Source organism: Netta rufina (genome assembly GCF_964035555.1).
Source record: "Netta rufina genome assembly, chromosome: 4".
Taxonomy (NCBI): Eukaryota; Metazoa; Chordata; class Aves; order Anseriformes; family Anatidae; genus Netta; species Netta rufina.
Genome location: NC_140127.1, coordinates 31,854,412 through 31,874,082, shown reverse-complemented (window position 1 = coordinate 31,874,082; position 19,671 = coordinate 31,854,412). Strand labels below are relative to the sequence as shown.

General features: G+C 38.6%; 1 protein-coding gene across 1 annotated transcript in view; it reads right to left on the bottom strand.

Annotated features, from left to right (window-relative positions):
- Positions 1-19,671, bottom strand: part of DCHS2 (dachsous cadherin-related 2) — a gene marked incomplete at both ends in the record, with an annotated part of 105,596 nt that overhangs the window by 18,482 nt on the left and 67,443 nt on the right. Inside the window, 8 exons of the mRNA XM_084286064.1 lie at positions 3,022-3,876; positions 5,087-5,296; positions 5,541-5,675; positions 9,724-9,963; positions 10,596-11,436; positions 12,270-12,427; positions 18,509-18,608; positions 19,405-19,592. Coding sequence (XP_084142190.1) covers positions 3,022-3,876; positions 5,087-5,296; positions 5,541-5,675; positions 9,724-9,963; positions 10,596-11,436; positions 12,270-12,427; positions 18,509-18,608; positions 19,405-19,592 — 2,727 coding nt within the window. The remainder of the gene's footprint in view (positions 1-3,021; positions 3,877-5,086; positions 5,297-5,540; positions 5,676-9,723; positions 9,964-10,595; positions 11,437-12,269; positions 12,428-18,508; positions 18,609-19,404; positions 19,593-19,671) is intronic.

Genomic DNA, 19,671 nt, shown 5'->3' with positions numbered 1-19,671 from the left:
CATACACTTTAAGTAAAGAAACTCTGACCATAAGAGCCAGTTCCTGAGGTACTTATCTAAAAGACAATTTTAGACTAAATTGGAACTATGGACCCTTGGCTTTGGCTTTCATTGTTTATATTGTTTTGAGTTTTGATTCTTTTTAAAATAAACTTAGACCTTTCCCACTCTATTAGTTAAGGCAGAAATAAAATGAGGAGGAAAAGCCGCATTTATTAATACCAGGTCTACAAATAATCAGTGTGTAATGTAAATCTCCCTTGGACTGAATACAGTGCTGCTATTCATTCTTGAAGGGGTCCCAGATCACATATATCCTGTAAGCTAACTTCTATGGGAGTTTTAATTATAATCATGCCTTTTTTCCTGAAAAGTGAAGTATTTGATATGCACTTATGCTTATATAAATAAGAAAATACTATAAGCAGAGCAAAACAAACATTAATATTTGGTAAAATCTTTCATACTCTTAAAAGAATGTGATCATCTTTACAAATAGACTTTTATTAAAAATACAAACTAAAATTTTGGGATGAAACCCTGTAGCTTACCCTGAAGCTTTGTGAAATTTCTTTTAATCAAAACAACTTAAATCAAATCTGATTTATGTTTTCTACAGATTGAGTGGGAGAATATCTGACTATGGCATTCTGTTACCACAATTCCTTGGGGTATTTCCATGATTTCAGGCTGGATCGTCTAGCCTGAACCATAAATGTATCCACACTTAGGAAAATTTAGGACAAGATTAGTTTATCAATTGCTGCATAGTTCCCATTTTCATCTTCTTTCTTTTAACTTGTTTCCTAACAAAACCTTTGCTCTTATTATCTTTCCTTGAATAGAAAGAAATTTAGATCTTTCCTGATATAATGCAGGATTAGTGCAAATGAATCCAATCTGTCATTAAAAGGTAGATGCCAGGGTCTTCATCTTACTCTCCCTAGAAGAGTGACAATTAAGTTCCTGTGACACATTCTAAAAATATAAGCTTGCTGCATCAATGGATAGACAAAATTCAGAGTTCAGGGCTTCCCTCTCCTTTGCAGAGCAACACACAATTAATTACTGTACAGTGCTGACTCTAATAAAACAGGATGTATCTGTGACTCACAGTCAGAAAAAAAAAAAAAACAAACAGGTTTAGGCCACACAAAATTATTTGCAAATCCTAGTCAAATTCATGGAATAAAAAACATGTTTTAAATGTCAAGGCTTAGGAATTTTTAAATGTCAAGTACTTAGGATTTTTTTTATTTTTATTTTTTTGTATTTGAAGTAGAAGCCATAAATGAAGCACTGATTTCACACACACAAAAAAGCAATAATAATAATAATAATAAACTTTTATCCTGTGGATTCAGTACTTAGAGTGCTCAGAATGGAGTAAGAGAAATGTAAATACTCCTCTGCCTGAGGAGACCTAAATCTATACCTTTCTTATTTCCAGAGGGTGTTGTAACCACCACTCTACTGCATGCTCTTCTATTTCCTGTAGGAAGCCTTCCACTTTTTACAAAATCCTGCATGTTTTTTTGACAGACAGTGAGAAAGCAAGATGGATGCTCTAATCTGGTGGCTTGGTCGCAGTTCACAACTTTTTAATGAAATCTTTTGCTTTCAGGCTATTTTATCTATGGTCAAAAAAGTCACTTAATCCAAAGTGGTTTTTCACCATATTGCATATTTTGTCCTGTTAACTGAAACATTAGTAATACTCACAACATTATCTTAATTTTAAAATACACTGCTGAAAATTTGGCTTGTAGTCTCAGCGAGGTACGTAGGAAGAAATGTCTGAGCAATCCTAGCAGTAGTTTCTGCCACAGACATCTTCACCCTCAGTTCTCTACTCTGTTTGTAATTACCCATGTATATTGATTGGTTTTCCAAAATTATTAGCACATTTTGTCTTTGCTGATTCCTAATCAAATATATAGGCTGTTATTCAAGATCTAAGAATTCACTAGTCTCACAATACCCTTAGGATATAGAGGAATATTGCTCTCATTTTACAGAGGGAAATTTGAACTAGAAAGAGAATAAATGACTTGTTCAAGGTGAACCTTGTAAGGCAGCTTTTGAATCAAGAATGTAGTCCAGGTCAGACCTCTAAATACGTCTGGTCAATTGTACAGTCAGATTTGTGGGTGGAAAAAATGTGAAAGGCCCTCCTTTCTGCCCCTTGTTATGATGAACCCATCCCCTGAAGCCTGAAGAAGTACTTACCATATCTAATCAGCAGGATGCACAACTACAAATACCCTCTAAATGATAAAAAAAAAATAAAAAAAAAATAGAGTAGTAATTCTCATCATTACACTGAACAAAAAATAAATCTGTAAGCACCTTGTGATTTAAGCTGTTTATCTATAGGTAGCAGGCTCTACCTAGAGATGTGTTGTAGAAGTCTGAATGTTGATGTACTACAGTCTCCAAACTTCTTCCCCCTTTACCTCACCCTGCCCCCGTATTCTCTTTCTGGAAAGTCCAAAATTTAAATAAGGTTTTACAGTCTCTGTGAAAGCTATTACAGTTCATTAAGGGTTTTGCAAAAGTAAAAAACAAACAAACAAACAAACAAAAACTTGTGTTGCAGCTGGTACATACCACTCATCTCATCTGAACCTCAGTGTGTTGACAAGTGAAACAAGGAGTAAGCACTGTCCACCCATCATTAAAGTCATTTTGCTAAAGGAGTGAACCCACTGATACTCAGTGCTTCTCAGGCTGAGGGGCTGGGAACACACCATCTCTGGTATGGGAGCTTTCTGCTTAATGTGAGCAACACCACTGCACATGAGCAGCAAATGTGCCTGCCAGACAATGCCTCCACTAACAGATTATGATTCTTTGGCTGGTACACTGGCAAACGGCAGAGGGATATTTACTCGATTCAGCTTAACTTTTCCCCGATGCTGCACAGGACAGACGTTTCCCTATCCTATTTGTTACAATTACCATCCCAAATGGAAAGGGCCCCAGCAGCTGCAGGAACACAGACAGGAATTTGACACCTACCTGCTGCACTGTTCTCAGGCACACTTGCTTCATACAAGTTACGGCTGAATGAAATCTGCTCCTCTTGTCCCTCTGTAATGATAAAGACCATGGCCGTGGCTGTTCGAGGTGAGGTGCCTTGATCTGAAGCCATCACAAGCAGCCGGGCACTGAAGTCTTCGGAAGCCAAGGGCTGCTGAAGAACGATGGCACCTGTCATTGCATCAATCTGAAATACAGTTTCTGGCACCAAGCTAAAGACAACAGCTCCATTTGGCCCCAGATCCACGTCCTCTGCTCTCACAGTGGCTACTGTCTCATTGACAGCAGTTTCAGCAGGCACGAAGGCCCTGATAGGGTTCTGCAGAAACACCGGGTCATTGTCATTGACATCATCCACGTGCACCACAACGCTAACGGTGGTACTTCTTGGCCAGTGGGTGCTACAGTCACTAGCCACAGCCCTGAACGTGTACTGGGATTTGGTCTCTTGGTCCAGTGGCTTTGTGGTAACTATGGAACCTGTTAGGCTGTCAATGGCAAATGCTCCAAAGGTGTCGTCGATCAGCCGGTATGTAACTTCACCGTTCAGGCCATCATCTTCATCAGAAGCAAAAAGGTCCAAGATGGCTGAGCCTTCCTCTAGGTCTTCTCTCACGGAGACATGATACTGGTTCTTCGCAAACAGCGGGCTGTGATCGTTTTCATCCAGGACTGTTACATACAACAGTGCAGTGGAGCTTCTCGAGGGCCTGCCTAGGTCATGGCACTCAATTACAAGGGTGAAATTGCTGATATCCTCTCTGTCTAAAGTACGAGTGACCAACAGTTTTCCTGAAGTATTATTTAGTGTGAAGTATTCTCCATCGTTTCCACCTTTCAAACACACAAAATAAAATGATGACAAACAATTGCTTTTGCAAAATAATCCCTTGTGAATACCACATTAATTGCAATAACACTATCCAATTGCCAGTGCAGCTGGTGTGCTCATGTGTCTTTCACATATTTTATTCCTCTTCTAAGAATTAAAACCTGCATTTCATTTAAATCAGTGGGTGGCAATGACAGTAAATACAGAATATCATATCAATTTACAGAGTGGCTATTTTGCCAGATGTATGTCTTTTTTCCTAAAGCAGCACACCTTATAAAATCTCCTGCAACTATGCTGCTGCACAAAGTGACCTCTTCCCAACCTTAGTTACAAATTCCAGAAACCTATAAAGCATTGCTGACGATTGTAATTATGTGCTCCTTGCTCTCTTCTACAAACCTGTCTCTTGGAAGTGAAGAGTTGTGCAAGATCTTGATTTGCGGGGGAAGGTAAATATGATGAGGTTGACAGAAGAAAAGTTAGCGTTTTTAGTAACAATGAATGGCATACATACTTTATAACATGTAGAAAGACCATTAAAGGTAATTAAAGATCATGAAAATTAAAACCAAAAAACCACAAAGGAATTCTTAACTGCTTCTTCAAAGAAAAATTTGTTGGCTGTTACCACAGTAGCTATGCACCTACTTTTCAGCTATTACTGAGAGCCACAAACCAAAGTAAGCGCAGCATGCTTGTATTTCTGCACAGATTTTACCAGAGGCTTTGAACAGCTGTGGAGCTTACATTGGCATAGTGGACATGTGGAGAGTTTGGCAACATGAAAATTAAGTATAACTTTAATTGGTGAGTGAAAGAAGCTCTCAAGACATAAAATTAAAAAAAATAATAAAATAATAATAAAATAATAAAATTCAGTTAGTTCTTGTACTTACTTGCAAGGGTATATTTACATTCAATACTTCCACAACTATTACAAAAGGGACAAAACTATGCTTTTGTGATAAATGCCTCCTTCCAGCATTTGATTGTTTTTGTTCTTCTGTTCTGTACTATTTCAAATCCAGAAAACAGACTGAAGGTGTGCTTGAAAAGGGCTTATTAATGCTGACAAAGGAGTGAAAGATTTTTTTTCCCTCTCTACATAAAAGAAGGATGTGGACAAGGCAGGAGGTAGTCTACAACCTAGATACTGCTGTTTACATGATTCCTGATTTATACTAATAAAAATGATAGGGTATAACTTACCAATTATGTGGTATCTTAGAGCTCCGTTATTGCCAGCATCCATATCTACAGCCCCAGCAACGTAGACTACTGAAGGCTGTTGATTCTCTGGAATATGAATCTCAGAGACAGGAAAGAGAAACTTGGGAGAGCAGTCATTTTCATCCAGCACTTTGCAGATAACTGTCACTGTGCTTGATAGTGATGGAGTTCCACCATCTCGAACCAAAACTAAGGTTAAAAAACAGAAAGCAAATTTTGTACAGAGGGTAGGAGCAACAAGGGATACTCTTTAGCAATATCAGAACAGTAGACTTACTTGCATTATGCAAAGAGCACATACTCTCCTGTTCCTGAAAATACTTCCACTTCCAACTAATCCAAATGGCAAGAAGTGAAAGTACCGATGACGACAACACCACATCCATTCTCACCTCCCATTTTACAAGCAGTCACAGGTATTTCACACTGTTACCTTTAATACTGAAAAACTCCTGAGTTTCCCTGTCCAGTGATACAGCTGTTGTGAGTTCTCCATTGTCTGAGTTCATCCTAAATTTTTCAGATCCAGTTCCTGGCAGGATTTCATACTGAAGCAAGGAATTTTGTCCTTAAAAACAGAATGGAAGTTTTAGCAAAACCGAGCCACTCTCCTTACACGCTGTCTTTATTTTTCCCCCACGCTCTGGGAAATGGATTATGGATTAAATTATTATTTTTAATGCAGTGATTAACTGCTTCTTCATTAGTACAACAGATTAAAATTTAAAATTGGATCTTCAAAATGCTTGTCCAGCTGCTGCATTGTACCTAATGTGTTGCCTGCCACTCAAAGTGACCCCAGCAGCATTTCTCAGCATCCAGGGCAAGTCTCCAAGCAAGCTGACATATCATTGTGGTGTAATACAGCACTAGCTTAGACCGTGGAATCTGTGCATCTGTCTTGTGCTCTCCCTGAGGTAATTAATTATTTCTCAACAGGATGTCAGGCCGTGCACCAGGCTGGTCTGGCAGCTCTGTTTCTCCAGTTTCCTCACTCAGAGCCAATACAAGCATCTCTATAAAGTATGATACGGAATAACATAAACATCCAGAGAAAGCATCCGCTTCTTGGCATGCTCACAACTTCTAAATATTTGTAATATTGAGCAGGCAGGTACCTAAGTCCCATCAGGATTCATAGGGTAGGCATTTCCTAGTTGTCTTCAACACAAACCCTAACTTGGTGGACATTCCCACAGCACATCTCAAGCCTTTTAGACTGTTCATGCTTGCAGCCAACCTTTGAAATGATATTGCTTGCCTTTGCGAAGTCTTGCAGAATTTCCAGAAGGGAAGATAAAAGGTTTTCCCTCCCTCAGTGTTTTTTCTGAATGCCATCTCCAATCTGTTCCTAATTGCACCTACCATTTGTATACAGTGCACAAATATTATTCTTCCTGTCCTTCTCTAGGAAATACTAGGCTAAAACTGTATAGGCCTTTACTACCCCTTCTTCCAAAGCTGCCTGAGTTGAACAAGAATTGGGATTCCACATTCCTACGAGTTATGATTATTTTATAACTTATTTCATATTTCATGTAGTTTCAACACCCGTCAGAAGAAAATACAATGAAATCTCCATTACAAGATTGCTAATGAGTTTAATACTATATTATATTTAAAAGGCCGCAACCACTCATCTTGTACAACTGTGCTCATTCATTTGCACGTTCTTCTGTTTCATTCAATCATTATGCATTTTTTCTCACACAATAAACAATCTTTTGGTCACAAAAGACAGTTAGTGCACCCAGAAAACCAAAGTACTCCTGGTAATACTGTAACTGCTATTCCAAGTTAACACTGCATACCTGATCTCAACTACAGCAGCAGAAAATAGAACGATCTGCACTGGAGTTGATGGAGAAACACCAAAGTGAGAAAAGAAACAGATTCTACAGTTTTGATGCCTGTGACTGCCTTTGTTTGCCTTTGAATAGCTTTGCTAAAGTAGTTGACAATACTACTGAAATTTGATTGAAGGAATTATTACTGTTATTTGCATCTAAACCAATTCAAGGAAGCAACATATTCATAAAAATACAAAAAAAAAGTTACAGAAATCCTTCCAACTTTCTGGAAGAAAGGAAGAAAATCATGGCTGCAGGGACAATGAAGGAAAGTATCTTGAAAATTTCATATTACCAACACAGTCTATCAACTCTCAACTACCTTTAAAAAGATATTTGCAACTTTGTCTGCATTTATCCATCCTTAATTACCAATATGCTACAGGCAGAAAAAAAATGCATGCCTGTATGCACTGCCAAGAGAGGAGGGTGATGACTATGTGTTCATGCACCATGGGCTTGACATAGCAGCTGACACATCTGCACTTAATCCAACCTCCTGGTTAACTGGTTACTAGTCACATTTTAGGGGGCTGAAATTATTAACTGGAATGAGCAATTGAAGACGTGTTAACTTGCATTTACTTGTGTTAGATGTTGGCCTTGGGGCAAGTGGAGAGCTCCCACACTGTGTAGAAGACTTACATAAAATGAGGAAAGGGAGGATTGCAGTAAGTACAACTAGAGATAGGAGTCAGTGGAACAAGAATTTTTTTCATGGATATCTATGTGGGAAAAAAATAAATCGGTGGAAGCAAAATTTTAGCAGTGATTTCCACAAAAGACCTTTTGAAGTGGCAGCGAGCTTAAAGCTTGGGTCAAACACAAAGTAGATGACAGCTGCTTGCTCTTCCCTTCACAGATAATACATAAAGTAGAGAAACAAATAAAACCAAAAGGTTGATGATGGCTGCAATTGTCAGTAAAAATCATTCCATCATTCCTCCCCGTGGTCAGTCAGGGAACATATGAGGTGAAAGAAACAATACAGGGAGGAAAGTCCTCTTCTGAGACTGGAAATATTACTGAGATTTGAATTGCAACTTAAAGAGCAAATAAAAATGATCTGTAAAATGTGATAAAAAGAGGGAAAAAAGAACACCATGAAAGCAGTTGTCTTACTCAAAAATTATGTCCCAAAAGGATAAGAAAAGTTAGTTATGTTATATTTGTATGGCGCCTATATAAATCTTTTCTTACATTACGAGCATCATTTTCAGTATTTGGAACAATACTGCAACATACATATGAGATTGGACCAAATCATGAAAACATGAGGAAAAAAACAACAGAAGGGCTCTGATTACTGGAAAAATTATAAACTAAAATATAATTAATAATAACAAAAATAAGCACGCCCAAAACAAACAAAACAGGAAGGACCCAACGCAGCTCCAACACTGCTCCAGCCTCAAGTATCTGTTCCATCAGGTGCACACTGGCCAGCCACATGCCACCTGGTAGACCTGGAGTGCCCTTCCTCTCCACCCTGCCAAGCCAGTCCCACTCCCTCCTATTAATGGCTCCCAATATTTCCCTTCTGTTGTATTTCCCACAAAACGTGGGATAAAAGAACATAAGGAATGGAGAAAGGAGACTGAGGAATTCAAACAAATTCCCATTCCTCTTCTGTATTATCTAAAAATTTTTAACATCCAATTCAGCCTTTGTTTTTATAGAGCAAAGGAAAGAAAGTACATGGAAGAGTGAGGGAGACAGAGTTAGACGGTAACACTGCTCAAATGGCATGAAGATGTTCATATACACTACCCACTCCTTCCTAATTTCTGAATACTTTACATAGTTGTGGAGAAATAGCTCTCCCATACAGCATCTCTGCTGAGCTGTGCATCTCACAGCACCCTTTCACAATTGGTACGTGCTCTACTTTAAAATGGTAAATCTTACTGGAGACACAAGATGATTTTGCTCACAAGTTTTATTTTTTGGATAGCACAAACTTAAACCATTCTCAAGATGTGCAGAAAGCAAACACATGTTAAAGAGAAAGTCATTGACAAAGCTGAGACAAGTTTTAGGTCAATTGCAGTAATATTCACAAGTTTAATTCTTTCCTCAGATTTTATTCACTACAGATCAAAAACTCTGTGCAACTGCTTCAGGTTACATCAACTGTATATGCTGTGCTTGGTATTCCTGAAGGTGTGATTGTCTCCAGCACACAGACCACCTGTAGCGTCATATGCATTTCAGATATCCCGAAAGAACAGGTAGTTGAAGAACTGGAGTTTTTTATTTGCTCAGCAAAGACTCTCTCACATTTCACTATTTTCTGTGAGATTATGAACCACCCTTTTTACTCATCCATCTCATGTATGTTGGAAAAGCAGTGCATTAGTATTTTTAGGTATGTAAAATCGTATTTGAAATCCAGAGTGGTTTCCAAAATTCCTTCGTAGCTCAGCTACCTGGAAAATCTTGGATGACAGTGCCCCTCTCTGGTCAGAAGAGATTAGTGCATGTTTACTGGTTTTACAAAACCAGGACCCTATCTCATAACTTTTAAAACTATTCAAAACTGATGGAGAGAAACAAAATGTTCAAATATTAACTCTAATGGAGATGAGCATTGTTTTCTGACTTATAACCAGAATACTCTGGCTGTTTTCACATGAAATCTAGAGCACGCTGAGCTATCCACATCACCCAAGCACTCAGTTTATATTTGATATACTAATCAGGCAGCAAGATTTGATCAGTCCACAGTGTTCACAATGAAATTTATAGCAAAGGGACTGAAATTACCTGCATCTCTATCCATAGCTTCCACCTTTATGACTAGCTCCCCTGGATCCTGGTTTTCACGAACCGCAGTCTCATAAAGTTGCTGCAGAAATATTGGTCTCTCATCATTCACATCAAGAACAACGATGGTCAGAACTTGAGTTGCAGAGAGAGCTGGGCTGCCACCATCAATAGCCATGACCGTCAGACTGTAGCGCTCCTGAACCTCACGGTCCAGAAGCTGGGCTGTACTTAGGAGTCCTGTTATAAAGAAAGGAAGCTCCAGGTTAGGACGCTAGTTGGTCCAGCACTCACAGCTTCAGAGTAGCATCGCAGTGCACTCTGTGCCACTGTTGCAAGGCTTCCAGACTGTGGAGCAGATCATTCCCTTCACAGTCACCCAGAAATACTCATTTTGACATCAGGGAAAATTGGGATTCATGGAAATTGAAGTGAAGTTGAAGTGATTTCTTTTTATTTAACTCCTGGCTTAAAGTTTTTACTTAGCTTTGTTTTCTTTTTGCACGTTAGTTCTACAATTAGCAGCTCTACATATAGCATCTACATATATCAATGTAGGTGCGTATACATGCTTTAAGTATGCATTGTGTAAAAATCTGAGTGAAATATTTCATTGCACACACTTTTTTCCCTGCTTCCCTCAATGCCCTACTGGAAGGCATTTCAGTACATCTGCACAACACAGTCACAGTGCCATGCATAAATTTCTGAGCTGAGTCTCACTGAGCATGCATATTGAAAGTAGCACCACCATGCTCATCACCAGGGGTAGAGTACCACAGTAATGTGGTATTTCAGTATTGCACGGTATATACTTCCAAATATGACCATGATAAGCACAGTGTACAGATTGTAGACAGAAGTTATAGTACCTGTGATTTTATCCAATATAAATGATTTGTTTTCATTGCCTGAAATGATGTGATATGTAACTTGTCCATTTCTTCCCTCGTCAGGATCCTTTGCGTTTATGTGGTGCACAAGGAAGCCCACCTCTGCATCCTCCACAACATAGGAAAGAGATGAAGACATGAAACTGGGACTGTTGTCATTGATATCTAGAATAACAATTTTTGCTGTCAGGGAATCAAGTCTGCGATCAGCCACGTTTATTGTCTGGTCTGTGGCAGACACTGTAAGGATCACAGAGCGAGTGATCTCCCTGTCCAGTGGAAATGCTGTGACCAAGGTGCCATATGAAGGGTGAATAAGAAATGGATTTTCAGCCATGCTACTCATTTCCACAGAATACTGTATTTTGCTGTTCAGAAAACTGCCATCTCCATCTTTTGCATTGAATGTGTAAACCAGAGTCCCAACAGGTACATTTTCCTCTATGCCAATCACTATGAAGTCATCTTGGAAACATGGGGAGTGGTCATTCTGATCTTCTACATCAATACTGAGGAACACGGTGTTATTCTGTGGAGGATTATTATTGTAATCCTTTATAAGAACTTGTAAAAGGAAGTGTGAAGCTGTTTCATAGTCAAGTTCCTTGGAAAGAAAAAGGTCTCCCGTCAAATTATCCAATTCGAAATGGACATCATCAACATCTTCAGCAATACTAAAATACAGCTTCCTGTTAGTTGCTAGATGATTACCAGGAAGCCTTACGGAAGTCAGTATTTGTGCAGGTTTAAAGTTCTCAGGTATGATCAAGTGCTTGAAATCTTGAGAGAAGACACCCCTCCATGGGGGAAGTGGGATTACCTATAACAGAAGCACAAAGACTGCCATATTTTCCCATTGGTATTAGAAGCAGTGTAATGAAAATTATTTTATTGACAGTTTAATCATTTATCATTTGTGGCTATGTAATTATACTAACTATGCCTAAAAGCCAGGAAAGAAACTTGACATGCGCTAGCAGAGTTCAAACAGCCCTTGGCCAGTCACTCCATAATTCTCTCTTTCATTTCCACATGAAAAAAATAAGGGACAACATAGTCTATCATCACCTGATATGCAGGCATCCAAAGATAGGTGTCTCCAACATTGCTACTTCTGCCCCTGCTCCAGAGCACTTCAGCTGCCTTTCTCTCTGGGACAGCAGCTCAGCACTCTCACAGAGGGATTGCACAAGGAAGCATGGTGTGCTACACATTTTGCCAAACACAAACAGCACAGGTGACACCCAGTGACAGAGTGTGCAGAGGGCCATGGTCAGGCAGACCTGCTGCCCGCAGGAAGAGCACAGGCTGCCATTTCACACTCCCATGCAGAGCAGCCCTCTGTGAACCAGCACAAGTGAATGAGCTGTCCTCGCACAGACAGAGAATTCAGAAAATATATTAATATAGCTGAGAAACAACATCTACTCCAACACGTGTTTTAGCTTCTATCTGTCCAGCTTCCAGATTTCCTCACTCAACAGAAAACGAATTAGACTAAAGAAATTTGAGACGACATGCTTATTTCCAAATTTTTCCTTTCTTCATTTTATTTCCCTGGATTCTTCCCGAACTGATTTTTTATTTTGTTATTATTTAAAAGAAAATAAGTATGCAGCACAGTTTTTCTACCTGTCCAATACAAACAAGTACCTGGATGAAAACAGCAGCGTGTTCTTGAAGGGAAGGCATCCCCTGATCCCTAGCAGTGACTGTCACTCTGTAGTTTGATCTCTCAGTATATGACAGAGACCAGGTCGTTCTCAGCTCCCCACTGACAGCATCAATCTGGAAGCATCCTGCACCCTCTTCTAAAGGGGAAAAAATGGGTATCAGTTATTACAGATCTCTTTAGCTTGCCAAATGCCTCCATGGCACTGAACATGGTAATTAACGAGTAAGGAGGAGGATGACAGAAAGGAAAGGGAACTCTTGCAGGCGTTTGGATTTCACAGGCTTATTTGGTTCAATTCATTTAATAAATAATTATTATAACCTGTTTACTGTGGATTTAAAAATTCAGAGAGAGAAACACCACGGAGTACCAAAGCAACTGCTCACTTTTGTATTGATGTTGCTCACATTAATGGTGTGTGCATCAGGAGTGCAGCAAAAACCCCAGGACTGCCACTCCTGTTTCCAACCAAAGTTGGCAAGCAGAGCCAGAGAAGGCCTTTCTCTCTGAAGTGGCGTGAAGGGTCAGTTAGGTGGTGCTGGATACACAGCTGGCTCACGTCCCTGGTGGACTATGAGTCAGCAAAGAAACCCCTGTACCCCTAAAACAATGCAACCACAGTGACGCAGCCTGCCCTGCCTCTGCCCTGAACAGGGAGACATCGGGGGCTGACTAGCATCTTACACTGATTTGTTCCAAAGCAACGTGAATATTGGAAATTAAGTTTTCATCCATCACCAAGGACTGTCCTCATGCTAATAATTGGCAAGTTCTAATTAAAATTACTACAAGTAGTTGCATCATATAACATTTATTTCAGTTTCAAAGAAAATGAACTACCACAGAAGAGTCAACAGGTCTTTGCAATTTCTTCTCCACTTTCAGGGAGCACAACAGAAATCACTCCCAGTCTTTAGTAAAATTGGAAAATATGTAGTATTTGATGTACATTACTAGAAACTGAGAAAATCAAATTTGTCCTAACTACTTCTCTCTTAAAATAGTACACAAACAATTTTGCTACATGAATTTTTAATAAGGTGTGCTGGTGGGTTAAACAAAGTCATGTAGTGTAACAGCTGCTATTCTAATAAGCAACTGTGGTAAAAATAAATTCAATGCAGATGTAGTACAAAAAATACCCATAAAAAACTGTATTTCCATAGGCACCTAAGCGAGCATGAAGCTGTTTATATTCTCCAAATCTGCACATGAAAATTAGTTAGCTGCACATATAAGTATTCATTCATATACCCAGTCACATTGCCTCTAACTGCAAAATACTTGCACCTGTAGAATTTGAACAAACACTGAGCTCGCTAGTTAGAAAACAGAGTTTTCTAACAAATAATTTTTCCCAACATTATTCTGTTATTTTTGACTGACTATAGGTTTTTAATGCTCCACAAGTCCCTTCTGGGTTGACTCTCACAGTCTGGAACAAAATGAGGAAATTGCCAACAAAAGGAAGCAATATGTAGTGACAATTATATTGAATGATACAGTCTCACATTCTGCATTGCAATAGTTTCAAAATATTAATGCTGCCATATTACCGTTTTCATAAATTGCTTTTGGTTACCTTTCAGTTTTAGGTCCCAACAGTATATCTACATGCATAGATATGCTATTTTGTCCAATATAATGCTTCATGACACAAAACCCCAGCTAAGCAAAACAGCAAAGAAGATATGAAAAAGAGAACACAATGTGAATTGTATGTAAATATTTTTAACATTTTGCTAAAATTGACATTTAAAATAATTAATAGTGAGAGCTAACACAAAAAACAGTAACAGTTGCTTTTTTTTTTTTTTTTTTTTCCCAGTCAAAATAGATCTGTAGTTACAAAATTGAGCCAAAATAGAATACTGGAAAACAAGAAAATACTGCACATACATAACTGCAGTCTGAGCTAGAAGCTACAAGGATTTACCACTGCTCCAGCAGTAACTGAGGATGGTCAGTATCTCTACCATAAAGACCGATACTCATTTTTCTATTTGAAGTAACAGAGCACATAGTTAAGGTCAACTGAAACAGGCATCATTCAGAGCTTCAGGAGGGCTGACGCTTATCTGACAGGAGAAAGGAATTTACATTTCTGAATAACATAAAAGAACCGGTCAGAAAAGAAACTACTGTAGTGTTACTCATTAGAGACTATCATTCTTCTAAAATCCAAGAATTGCTTGAAACCATCAATTTAGCGTATTTTAATGGAGACTTAAGTAACAAGACAGTCTGCTCATGTTGGGAAGAGCCTGTATAACCAGAAACCTTAGGAACATCCATTATGGAATTGTTTCTTATTTTTGTCTTTTTATCTGGTACCACACTATTAAGACAGTCAAAGCTGAAATGCCTTGGTTTTATTTTACTAACATTTTTATCAGTCTATTTTTTATTTTCTTTCTAGACAATTTCAAAGTGGAGACATTTGATCCTAAATCTAAATAAATAAATAAATAAATAAATAAACCAAGAAAAAAAAATCTTGCCATGCAATGGATTTCCCTTCATCTACAAACAGCTTTTTATGCTATATTCTGATGCTAAACCGTTTTCTTCAATTTCTGATTTTCAAAAGCCTTCTTAAACAGCCAATCTTGCTTTGCCACTGATTTAACAGATGACACATGCTAAGAGAACAGGCATATCACTTAAATACTTTTGCCCAAGATAACAGAGGGCAAGTGAACGTAAGTCCTTGCTTGCTCACTTTCTAAATACACTCCAAATCCTCCACGTTATTTTTTGGGGAGCTCAAAGCAATGAAAAAGGTGGTTTTAAGTTTTATGCTCAAAGAGTTGTTTCTCTAAAAGCTCATGCTCCCTGCACTTCCAGAAACATTTGCCCAACTTTCATCTCTGTAAGTCACCTGAATTAGGCAACTTCTCCTTTTATCGTACATCCTGTGGGTTTCCCCTTATGCACAAAGAAAAAAAGTATGAGACAAATGGATCAGAAAGGAGTTAGAGAAGAGCAAACAAACCATGGAACAGAAAAATATGTATGTCAGCGACTAGACTCCAATGCCACCACAATTTCTTCTTGTGCTTTTAACTCTACTCTAACCTGCCAATAAACCAATACACTGTTTCACTCAGGTTTTCTAGCTCTTCATTGCCTGACCTGTCCACCAGGCTTTCATTCACTTGAGTTCTCCAAAGACCAGGCACTTATTCAACTCTGTGCTCTCAAACACAACCACAGAATCCGCAAATTTGGACAAAAATATTGCAATGCAATGTGTGGCTGTGAACCTTGGGAGAACATTCAAGCCTTCCAGGAGGACTGGCACCCAGGCAAAATGGCCCAAAAAGCAGACAGAAAGCAGCACAAGATTTTCCCCCCAAAGTAGCAACCTCAGTACGCAGCCTAATTTCCCAAAGAAATGTATTTTACGTAGTCTTTAAAATACTTGGTGCCTTGGCCATCTCATTGTCCTTTGAGATAAAATTAAAATTGTTTTTCTTAATAGAAAAGAAGTAAGCAGTGCCATGGCTCTGAAATAGCTTGAACACCGTGGGACTGCTGCAGAACTGTAGCCCTCCGCCAGGCTTGGAATGCTCCCCACATGATGCTTACACAACACGCTGGAGTGAATCGCAAATACTGGCTTTTCACTTGTCTACATTCAACATTTGCCAGTTTGTGTCTTAGCAGTGAAAACTAGTCTTCTCACAGCACTCTAGTGGTCAAGTTTTAATGTATTTGCAGATTAGGTCCAATGGCAATTGTAAAAGCCTCTACTTTGCCAGTGCTACTCTTAGCACACAAGCAATCATTTATGAGGCACTACAAATACAGGCTCATTTCTGGTATAAAGTCTATAATATAACCTATTGACAATCATAAAGGCAGCCATAAGGGATAACAAACATATCTGGGATTTACTTCCTTTTGAATTAGGTAATTAGTGATACTACAAAAGTGAGGGGGGTATGACCATATGATCATGCATTTCCAGACATGAACGTGTAGGGATGATTTGTTTTCATTTTCTTGGAAAAGTGAGGGGCATTTTGAAGGAAATACACTCTGAAAGGTGATTCCTCCCAACATTTTTATTTCTTGACGTTTTACTTTACAGATTTTTGCTTGTTTAATTTGTTGACATTTGTTACTAGCCCTCCTGCATAGCTTAATCTATTGTTTCTGTTGTTATTTATTGTTACATTTCTTTGACGTATTTCTTTTTCTCCAGTCCTCCAATTAACCAGGTAACTGTGTTTAGTAAGTATGGCTTTAAATCAGATCATATTTCTTCCTCAGATTTTAGCACTGAACCGTGTCCCCAAACTAGAAAACACTGTTTTAAATATAAACCAAGCAAGAACTTCACCATGAAACAAAAGAGCAGATGTTAAAGCCAACCAAAAAGCAATGACAAAAATTAGTATCAGAGTAGCTCAGCTGTTTCTGGAACTGTTTATCAGAAAGATATCTAGTTCCAAGACTTAGAGAGCTATTTTAGTATTGCTTTTTGTTGTTGCTTATTTTTGCTGCTGTTTTTATTCTTTTGTCCTTTCTAGAGACAGCATTTACAAGACCAGTCATATTTTGTGTTGCTAATCATTTTTGTATTTTGAATTCTTTCTCATAGAGGGGACTTGATGGCTCTACAGAGAAGCCAAAAGAAAATCCAGTGTGCTGTTTGAAGGGATTCAGTGAGATTTGCTGAGAGGCAGCAACCCCTTAAGAATACTTCCCATGATTGCCAGACCATCACCCACCAAACAAAGGGTTGGATACTACCCATTCTGCAGTTTCCTTTTTTCTTCCAAATCCTTTTGGAAGAGGTGGTCACTTGTAGCCAAATTAATGCAATAAAAATATGGCAATAAAATTTAAGACTGATTACCGAAATACATCTCAACTGCAAAGGTTTCAATAGAGTTGTTAAATGTCTCATTTCTTTAAGCATCTCTTGGTGGATGAGAGCAGAGTTAACTCTCTGGCCGCTGTGAATTTCGGATCTTAAAATCCTTCCATTACCCCACAGAAGTCCAAAGGGTATGTAAAGACACATTATAACATAATCCAAAGGAATCTTTCAGTAATTTCACCCTTGGCAAGAAGAGGCTTCAGACTCCCTTTCCCTTGAAGATCGAGGAATAAAGTAGCTTTATGGTATTTTGTTCTTTACTCAGCAGTGACAAATAATCATAATGAGTTTAAACCAACTGAGCACCCATCTGCACTCTGCCTAAGGAGGAAAGAATACCTGAGAAAAGCTGCTGAGCAGACAGAAATATTGGAAATGCTTTCTTTCTCTGATGAAACAGTGTATTGAATGTGAAAATTATCACAATGATACACCAAGCTTAAAAGACATTGATTGCAGTAAGCCAGTAAAATAGAGCACGTACAAAATAAAAGAAAGTTCAGTTCTTGGCATCTTTTGCTGCTTTGAACCAAAAACAAATTAAAACAGGAGGAAGAGACATTTTCCTCACTGTTTGCAGATGGAAGTCTCCCTTGTGTAAAAATGTAGTAAGTGATACCTGACAGAAATAGATGACATCTATGTCTCTTAGCAGTATCCATGCCTCAGTCCCACTCACATTCTCATTTAGGACTACTCTGCCACTGATTCCACTGCCAATAAAGTTGGGTGCTACATCTGAGTTCAGGGAAAAACTAAAAAGGAGAAGTGTTCTTAAGCAGCAATGCTATATCAGGCTAACACAAGGCTAAAAAAAGGCTAATAATAATATGAACTAAAAACCACAAGCCTCATTGTTTGCCCAGATAATCCGCTGATCCTTCTGATCCCTGTCTCAGACTGTCAAGAACCATTCTTCTAGCAGGAAAATTTTCAGTTGGTCATGGGAAAAGGAAGATCATCTTTCCTTTCTGATGTTAAACAACTGACTGAAACACTAAACTGTACTGTACAAGATCATGGTCCTAATCCTTTGTGAGTACTGTCTGAATGCTCTCTGGCTGGCCACAAAAGCAACCAAGCCCTTGGGAAAGCAGGGCAGCAGGGAAGGAAGGGAAAGAAGGAAGCTCCTCATGCCTCCAGAGATGCTTAATTAGATACATAATGGTCCTATTTACATGATACATAATGGTCCTCTTTACACAGGCACCATTACTTTAATAAAGACAAGAGAGATGTGAAATCCTGCATGTATACATGTATATGCCAGTTTGAAAACTCTATTTCATTGCATTTTTGCTTATGAATTCCACTTTAAATTCTTACCTGATTCCATTGAATATAGTATGACACCATTGTTCCCAGAATCAAAGTCCTTTGCAAAGATAGTGGTGATAAGTGTTCCTGATGGCTGCCCTTCCAGAACCTGTCATCAAGCAATTTATAAATAACTTACAAACATGAATGCAACACGGAGCCTTAAAACAAATTCATTTCCTTAGCACAAAAGTTTAGTGCTTCTGTGTTTTACATTTTAGTGATGTTTATGGTCAGTGCAAATAACATTTCAGAAAAAGGTTAATGCAGTTTATCAATCCCCTTTTACTGTCTGCACATATATATATAGCATATGTCACTAATTAAAATATATATATATTAATATAACAGATTTGGAGGTCAGAATTTTTTAAAAAAATCTACTACATGCATAAACAAAATTATATACACATCCTTTGTATCTAGCAGTCTACAAGGGTGGGAAATCATTTTGCAAGTTTTGAAAGTTCTGCATATATCAGGGTCTAAATTTAGAATCTGCTATGTCTCTGTTTCGGTGTTATACTGTTCCTGTTTAATGATTTTTCAGTTCTACAGCAAAAAGGCAATTTAAATACTTTAGGGGTGATAAATTATTCATTTCACATTGATCAAAAAACTTCTGGCTGGTAGATGAATCTCAATTAATTAACCTTAACTGAATCTCAGTTAGATCAGGCATTGCAGGCAGTATGCTGGGCAGGCAGACTGGAAAACGTCTCATTGTGACTGACTGCTTCACTCTGCAGTGCGCCCAGGTAGCAGCCTGACCACAGGCACTGCACGAAGTGCAGTGTCCGGAATGCAGACTGAAACCCAATTTACAGTTCGAGCTATTGCCACAGGGTGGTGCTCAGAACAAGCCCTAACTACGCAGCACAGGCTGGGCAAGGGCTTCTACAGACCTTGGCGCTTAGCTCTTTTCCAGGTGCAACCTGAGGGAAGATAGGCTTGTTATCGTTGATGTCCATCACCGAGATGTATACAACTGCTGTGGCATTAAGTCGCGGTGACCCATGATCAGTCACTAGCACAGTTAACTGGTGGTGAGCTTGTTTCTCATGATCTAATGCAACCCAGTTTATAATTTCACCTGAGGGACAAAGAAAATGAGGGAGAAAAGGAGTTAGATATTATTATGTTAGTACCATTCTTATGACACGCAGTAATGA